At 23.1% G+C, this 9576-nt stretch overlaps 1 protein-coding gene across 1 annotated transcript in view; it reads right to left on the reverse strand.

Annotated features, from left to right (window-relative positions):
• Positions 1-328: 328 nt before the first annotated feature.
• LOC102676477 overlaps positions 329-9576 on the reverse strand; it is an 84432-nt gene continuing 75184 nt past the window's right edge. Inside the window, exons 5-6 of the mRNA XM_006620018.2 lie at positions 4928-5042; positions 329-956 (exon numbers count right to left, since the gene is read on the reverse strand). Coding sequence (XP_006620081.1) covers positions 840-956; positions 4928-5042 — 232 coding nt within the window. The 3' untranslated portion in view covers positions 329-839. The remainder of the gene's footprint in view (positions 957-4927; positions 5043-9576) is intronic.

Here is a 9576-nt window from a genome sequence, read left to right on the forward strand (position 1 = left end):
GATGACGAATACTCAAATAAAACAACTATTCGATAAATAAAATAACGTAACCAAGGTACGGCACGAGTAGATCTAGCCGGTTGACTTTTTCTTCCAACCAAGCCATTGATCCAACTTGTGTGGTTCCATCGATTTTCAAGCATTGAGAACCCTAGTGGGAAACCAGCGATGAGAATCGAACGAACACGTTCAATTCTAGGCGCACGTGCCTTCTGATTGCTTGATTAAGCTCGTCACTGTGTCCGAAAACACGTCTTCTCTCTCTCTCTCTCTCTCTCTCTCTCTCTCTCTCTCTCTCTCTCTCTCTCTCTCTCTCTCTCTCTCTTTGTTTTCCCCGGGCGTTCTGTGTCAAAGAGAACGGTTGCCGCACGAACGCAACGGGGAACTTCGCGTGCGGAGAAACGTGGCGAACTTTCCTCTCGCCGTCTCTTTGATCGCGTCCAACCAGTTTATTCGCTTTCCTTAACTTTTCCACCGGTCTCCTTCGTTTTTCCTCTTCCCTTTCATCTCCCTCTTTCATCTTTTATCCCTCGTTCTCCGCATTCCAGTTATAATACTCTCGACCCACTCAGAGTTCGCATGCACGTGCCTCTTTCCTTCTTCATCCTCTTTCTTTCTTCTCTTCCCCTTTCTTTCTCTCTCTCTTTCTCTCTCTTTTCTTTTCTCTCTCTCTATCTTCTATCTCCTTTTTTTCTCCTTGGTTGCTCGTTGGAAAATAAAAAAATACTCTGGCGAATCTGAAGCGGAGAACGAACGGAGGGCCCCCGGTTTCAGCATCGTGACGCTCGTGATGCACGGAAATCGTCCCCTTTTTCCGGCTACGAGTGCCATTTAATCGCTTACGTGAAGTATGTCGCAAGCATCGCCACCATCACGATCACTATAGCCTGAATCCTGTACACGTTCCCGCTATTTCCGATCGTGCATACCTCGTCGGTATACGGAGCGCAGTGTACCTGCAATCATTCGAAAATTACGTAAAGGTTAATCGATTTCGAGAAGGATCTCTTTTGCATTCGATATTCGTACACAAGAATTCGTACAGTAACGGTAAAAGTTAAATTTTCAATTTTCTTTCGTTGGAAATTCACATTTTTATTATATTGACATTGTGTATATGTCAATATGATTGTACAATATGTTTTCGAAATGTATTGTCATTCCATAGTGTTTCATATATGCATATCGTATATTTTTCGGTATATTGATAATATATTTTATTTCTTATATTATAACGAAATTATATTATAACGAAAATTATATTATAACGAAAAATCTTGGAAATTAAAAAAATTGTAAAACTTTGAAAATATATAAATATATATTACATAATTTTTTTTTCTGCTCAAAATCGTTTTAAAGAGTGAAATCAATCCTTAAAAATTCGATTATTATTCGATTTTTATAATTTTTTATAAAAATTCGCAAACTATAAGAAATGCAAGAAATTTTTTTGAACAAAAGTTACTTTTTTTTCATAGGAACTATCGCCTGATAAAACATTTATTAATTGTTTATATAATTAAAAAAAAGAAATAAAAAAATGTTTGAAGTTTTTTAATTGTGCGATGATATAAAAAAATAGAATAAATACTTTTTATTTTTAATAAATAAAGCTTTGTTATATTATTTTCGTTGCTAAATTTTCAAAAATTTATATCATATATTTCTGTCTTTTATTAAACATTGGATAATATGGAATAAAAAAAAACTTATATATATAACTATTTTAAAAGATCTTTTAATATAATAATGCATCAAACTTTTTTATATTTTTATACATCAAAGAACAAAAAGCAATAGTACTATAGCCGCTACTAATTATTATATTTATATTTTCACCAATATTGGCTTTCGACAAACTTGTTTCTCCGCTTTTTATTTTAAAAGAATAAATGCTAATTTCAATCTATGTATAGAACAATCTTTATTTTTATCATGGTATCTATGTATAGAACAATCTTTATTTTTATCATGGTATGACCTGCACATTTGAAAAATTAACTGTTTAATAAGTAATTAACAAATGTTTATCTAACAAATGCAGGATCTCAGAATATTATATTATTGGATCCTTAAACAGGTATTATATGGCAATATCGTCTGTATCAATTGTCATGTAGAAATATTTAAAATACCGAAGAAAATCACAAGAATGATGTAACCTTTTGATGTATATGATTTTCACATATAGAAGAAAATTTTCCGATTTTGTTGTATTATATAATTATGACATTAATCTACATGCATAGAATAATATCATTAAATCTGCCATTCATAATCAACTTTTGTCACTAAAATATTACGATGTATTTGCTTACGCATGATATAAGGATGAATATATTTATGAGAATTAAAAATAATTCTGAAAGTAAAATTTGTTTTTTTACAACAAGAATACGGCCATCATGCTATTATACGATGTGCATGTTGCAACAAATTTTTATTACATGTTTACAACATTTTTTTGAAGGATTTTATCATCATAAAGAATAATTTATAATATTATTCACTTACTTGTATGCTTTCATCCGCTCTTTATTCAATCCGTTTAATATCTGATATGTAAAGAAATTAAGAAATTTTACGACTACATTAAAAATAAAAAAATCTTATAAAATAGTTATATATAAATTTTTTTTTCTTTATTTCTTTTTTTTCTACTCAGGAATATTTAGCAATGAAAATCAGCAACATAATAAAGCTGTATTTATTAATAATAAAAAATATTTATTCTATTTTTTTTATATATATTATAATTATTTAAGATGTTGATGAAAAACTTCACGTTGAAAAACAAATTTAAAAAAAGAATTATTAATTTTTTTTATTTGTAATTTATTTTTAATTATATATAAATAATTAATAATTTTACCAGATGATATTCCTTATGAAAAGAAACAAATTTTTCTGTATTTTCTACAGTTTGCGAATTATATATAATTATATATAATGTAAAATCAAAAAATAACCAATTTTCAATTTTGATTTCATCCTCTTAAAGTGATTTTCAGCAACAAAAAAAAATTGTATCATATATATTTATATAAGCATTAAATATCCTCAAAGTTTTATAATTTTTTTAATTTTTAGCTTGGGAAAAAACAGTTAAAGTCTTAAGTAAATAATTTTATTCTATTATATAAGCTATCTTTAGTTTATTCAATATAATGAAAATTTTATATTTATAACGCGCCGTGACCAAAATGTTTTCGTGTTTCTCGTACAATATCGACTATACAACTGTTGTTCAATTCACTAAAAATCTGTCAATCAATACGGAACAATTTTTGTTTTATCTATAAGTTGAATCTTTTGACAATTTTTTCAATTCATCTAGTTTTTCTTTTATATTTTTTCACAGAAAAATGTCTGAAATTTCGAAAAAGAATTGAATACAACAATATCTATAAAGAATTGGGTATATGCATACATCAAAAAAATATTATTATTTAAAAATTATTTCGTGATGTTTATAATAATAAATCTTCTATTCTAATAAATATGTTTAAATTTAAACGTTATTAAACTTAGTCTTAAAAATTTATTAATTAAATAATTAATCAGTATTGAATCAATGATTTTGCAAATTTTTAGATTATTTTTATTATTAAATTGTTAAATATACAAAATTATTTGCCTTCTTTTAAAATTCTATTTATAAAGTTCTATTTATATTATAAATATAATCATTCAAATTTAAAATTTATCATGTATTATTTTATAACGAAATGCATTTAACCCGATAATTCTGATTTTAATTAAAGTTTGAATACATGTAAAGTACAATGAATTTATATTTTTAAGATTATAATACAGTATGGAATATTTTTGATGGAAAATCTCTTTGAGACAATAAAATCAATCTCCAAACTCTTTCAACATTTTTTTTTTTTTCGTGTTTCGATATAACTTTGTGTGAGAATTTTTTTTTCAACAAGATAATAGAACACTAAAAATTAAAATATTTTTCAAAAAATTTTGCTCCCTATATCAAAGATGATATATTTAAAAAAAACACATCAAAACTTTGAGCGTTAATTTCACCTCTATAAAGCGATATTTTGTTAAAAAAAATATTATTCTATACATATATATAAATTATTATGTGCTGAATATTTGAACAGAAAAAATTTCACCGTTAAAAAATTTTTCTGTTAACCTCTTTTTTTTTTGCAAATATTTCGAAAGTTAAAAACGTATGGCAATTCGTATGTATAAAAAAAATCTTATTTAAAATTATATCCTCTACGATATATTTAAAAATTATTAAAATCAGTTAGATATCATTTTTTATAATTACTTCTAAACTATATTTTAATCGATATTTTTGTATATTAACTTTTGTATTTGTTTTGATTTTTAGAATTGACTTTACAAAGATATCAAATTTTTTATTTTTTAATATTCTTATATATATATATATATATATATTATAATATCTTTAAATATTATAGCATAAAATTTCGAAGAACAATAATCATGCTGTGAATTTCTGCTGTTTTTAAAAAAATTTAAAAATGCAAAAGTTACTAACATTCAAAAATAAAGAAAACTTATTACATTAATATCTTACCGCAAAAAATATCTTTAATTTGATTGCACAAATATGAATTTGAAAAAACATTTATTTTATACGTAATAAACTATACATGCAAGAACATAAAAAAAAAAAGAACAAACAATTCGAAGCATAAAAAAAAAATTGAAAAACTTGCAGTTTTTATCGATTTTATTTTTATAAAAAAATGGAAAAACATTTTTTTCCAACGGTATGCAGTATGTCCGTGTATTTCTCACTGATTTAAATCGGTAAATATATATTTTAAGCAATTTCGACATAGCTGAAGGACTACACGATGGGATGTACGTATAGCTCGTTACGGTGACAACAAATTCTGCCGAAGCAAAAGTGGTAAATATTTACCCTGAGAAGCGAGCTCGACATTCTGTCAAGGAAATCCTTTGCAAATCGAGCTGTGTCATCGCCACATTGTCGGCGGACCGTATGGTGTGAGCATTCCAAAAATTCCTTGAAGCCACTGCAACAGACATATTCAATTCTTAAATCGGTTATTCGTATTACAAACTTCATATTACAAACTCGATTAACAAAATCTGGATATATATATACTATCATAGAAACCATTTCTCATGGAAAAATCTCTCGAAAGTTTTTTCGATAAGAATGATAATGCATTTTTTTTTTTTTTTTAATTTTTATTTTTGGCAGATTGTCATATGTCAGATGATCATTATATCATATTTTTATTATTTTTGTTTGTTTATCATTATTAAGATCAATGCACAATGGGATTTTATTTTTATCAAAAACTGATAACCGATAATTGAAAATTAAATTAATCTGATTCTCGTAAATTTGAAAATTTATATAAAGAGAATTTTATAATAGAATTTTTTAAAAATTAATTTTTTTAAAAATAACAGATATCCAAAATATTTAAATAATATTTAAATTAAATGTAGGAAATAAATCAATAAGTCTTAAAATCAAAAACCAAAATGGCAAAATTTCTACAGAAAAAGTAATTTATTGTTGATGTTTTTCATTTAATATTAAAATTTATTATGTTAATATTTATTAAGTTAACATTAAGATGAGAAATATAAGTTTCATATATAATAAAATATTAAAATAGCAAATAACAAGAACTTTATCATTCAGAAAGTTTATCAAGAAAAAATTAAATCAAAAAGAATTACAATATCGATAAAAAGAATTAAATTATAATTTTTCAATGTTTAAAATTAATTCATAAAAAATATTAAAGTATTAATACTAATTTGTGATACTTTTAAATTATCTACAAACTACTAAGATATTAATAATTAAAGTAATTTTATGGTTCATGCATTTTCATAAATTATATCTTCATGTCTAAATGATAGATATAATTCAGAGAGATAAGCATACACGTGAATATTAAAACTCCAAAAGCGAATCGAGAGATCTCTCGTCCTCGGAATTTCTTTGACACTCGTCTCTTTTTTATGAACGAATCTTGTTTTTCTTTCAATTTTACGGCAGAACGAAATGCAACGCGCGAAATGATATTACGTTCTGCAACGAGTGCATCTCGAGTGAAACGCATCATGGTCGTGATTCTTGATGATAAAACAAATCGGCAGATGCGTTTAATCTATTTCCATCATTGAATCAATGTTTAATTCATTTTGCATTACTTTTTGAAAGAATATTTTTGAAATTATTGAATTAAAATTATTTTTGAATTAAAATTATATTTGGCAAAATTTATAACGTAAACTGGTAAAAAATAATATATATTTTTTAAATATTAAATTTTCAAAAATTAAAATATTAAATTTACATACATTTAGATTATAATATAATAAAATTATATCGATTATTTAAAATTTTTATTCAAATAATCTGAACACAAAATATTTAGTATTTAAACTATTTAATAGATCTTAATTTTGGAACATGTACTTATCTTGAAATAGTATTTAAAAACAATTAATTTATTTTCTACAAATTTGAATTTTTCTTATTAAGTATTTCTGTAATAAATATTTTAAAATTATTTAATTTTTAATTATTTTATGATGTATTGATAAATCTATGTATTTTATATTTACATCATTAGATCTCAAAAATTTCAAAAATTATAGAATTAAAAAATTTAAAATATTGTTATCGAAAATATTTAATCGAAACGAAACAATTTGTATTCATTTAATTTTTAATACAGTTAAATATATTATATAAAAATATTAATAAATATTAAGCGATAAAATAATTTATTTTGTTAATTTTAACTTATGATAAGCTAAACCATGAATTCATTTAATTTTGGACTAATATAATTAAAATAAACATAATTTTTGTCAAATATCTATATGATATTCATATGTATATTAATTGATAAAATATGATTTATTTCATTAGATATATCTTTAAAATTTTTTATCAATTATTAAACTTATTTTTTAATATATTTTTTTAATATAAAATTAATATTTATTAATGTTGAATTAATTAATTTTTTCCAATATTGAATATGAACGAATCAATGGAATTCACAATAAAACTGATGACTGATATAATTATTTATATCAGATCAGTTAAGAGAATAATTATTGAGATTTAAGATAATTCTAAAAAAAATTATATGAAAAATAAAAAGAAATACAAGAGTTTCTTTTTATTTTAAATGGAATATAAAATCAATTGTATATTATTAGTTAATTATTTTTTAAAACTGAGAATTTTTTTCTATTTGATAAAAAACAAGGATATTTTGCATGATTTTCTTATTATAACAACATAATGATAAATAAAATTCTCTCATAAAACATAATAACTAATAATTTTAAAATAATATAAATTATAAATAAATAAAAAAATATAAAAGAAATAAATAATATAATACAATATAGAATTATTTTGTCATAAATATATTATGTATATCTTTATAAATACATGTATTTTAAATTAAGAGCATTTATTACGATATTAAAAATCCATCGTATCTGCCATATAACATATAACATTTTTGCAATTTTCGCCTGCAAAAAGAAAGATACATTTTCGCATAAAATGTGGTGAAAAGTATCTCATGCGAAAATAACATCAACAGAAAAATTGCACGGAAGCGTATTTCAATTTTAATTAAATGTATTTATACGATTTTAACTGAAAAGTCGTTAAATCTTTTATCACTTTGCCACGAATTTTCAAATTTTATTTCCTTTCTCGAAGAAAATCGATCAATACGTAAAATCCTGCATTTTCCCAACAAAATATTAATTATAAAAATAATACATATAATATATGTGTTTAATTATTTATTAAAAAAAAATATTCCTTATCGATTTCAACGATAACGAAATATATTACTAAAGACATGATTCTAAACAATTTTTCCCTATATATGTTAATCCGCTGTTCGATCTTAGTTTCCAAGTTATGATACATTTGTATAAAATTAAAATTAAGTTAAATTTATATAATTATAATGTTATAATTATATAATTAATGTTAAATTCATAATACTAATATTCATAAATCTAATACAGATTATTATGTTGTATATGAAATTTTTATTTGAATGATTTACATCGATTCTCATATTATAAACAAAAAATAAAGTTAGATTAGTTTATTATATCCAACTAATATGCAAGGCATACGTTGTTATAATTATAAAAATTATAAAATATTATAAATATTATAAAATTATAAAATTATATATAATTATAATAATTATAAAAATTATAAATTATATTATTATTATAGTTTTTTGTAAAATATTTCGCAAGCATCGATAATATGTATAGAGAATATGCTTCAAAATGTTAAGCTTAATAATATATTTCAAAATCATTAAAATCCTTTCGTAAATAATTATCGAAAAAATTCACTGGTGATTGTATTATAATTTCAAGATTAACATTTTACTTAAAAAATTCAAAACTCAAAGAAAAAAATTTGAATGACAAGGAATACATTGATTTGAAAACGGACTTACACGGACTTACAGGTTAGTACAATACATCAGGTGTCTGCAGTGTTATAAATCGACGTCAAAATGAGACATGGGTAATTCTTTTGGTATAAAACTTCCTATCAGAATTCCAGAATACTAGACAGTTATCATTTATCAAAACGTAATAGATAGAACGTTAAATTCCACTGCTTAAAAGTATTATTGATATATAAATAAAATTTTTGATATAAATAATTCTTAAAATTATATACTTAGGAATAATTTTTAAGATTTTAATTTTGTAATAATTTTGATAAAATAACAAATATTTGTATTTATGATTATAAATATATATTATATCATGTTATTTTTTTAATTATTATTCATTATTCTTTTAATGTTATTTATATTAACATACAATTTCTTTTCAGGTTCAACTTCATATCTTATATTCGAAAACAAATTTAATTTTTTTCATAATTTAAATAAAAATAATAACAATTTAATCGAAATAATTTTCATTCAAATTATTTTTATTGAAATTTCTATACTAATCTCTTCATTAATTTTCTACAAAAAAATATTTAAACTCATTCAAATTATAATAAGTTGTGACAAACTTTATATTATTCATGTATTTTAATGAAAACAAAAAAAAATTAAAGAAAGAAAAAAAAGAGACTTGCGCATCTGTTTTTTTTTCCAGTTCGAAGAGATTAAAGTTTCAACTGAATGAAGCTCGTTTACGAATCCAGCAAAAATGCAAAATATTAAAAATCCCATCTCTTTTTATTCCGCTTTAATAACAAAAATTTAAAAATCTTCTAGTTCAACATTGCAGATGGAATTTTATTATTCAACTTAACTTTGTTCAATAATAACAATGAAAAAAATATAACGAATGAAAAAGTAACAAAAATATATAAAACGAAGAATTTTAGCAATTTATAGATTGGATAGAGAATCGTTTGATATCCTTGATGAAGAATATTGGAATTCGGAAAGAGAGAGGGAGAAGAAGCGAATGAAACGCAATGTTCGATACGTTCATTCACATCGTAGCCGTTTCGCGTTCGTACTTTTTTTTTTTTTTGTTCTTTTATTT

This window comes from Apis dorsata, unplaced genomic scaffold (assembly GCF_000469605.1).
Source record: "Apis dorsata unplaced genomic scaffold, Apis dorsata 1.3 scaffold_470, whole genome shotgun sequence".
Lineage (NCBI taxonomy): Eukaryota > Metazoa > Arthropoda > Insecta > Hymenoptera > Apidae > Apis > Apis dorsata.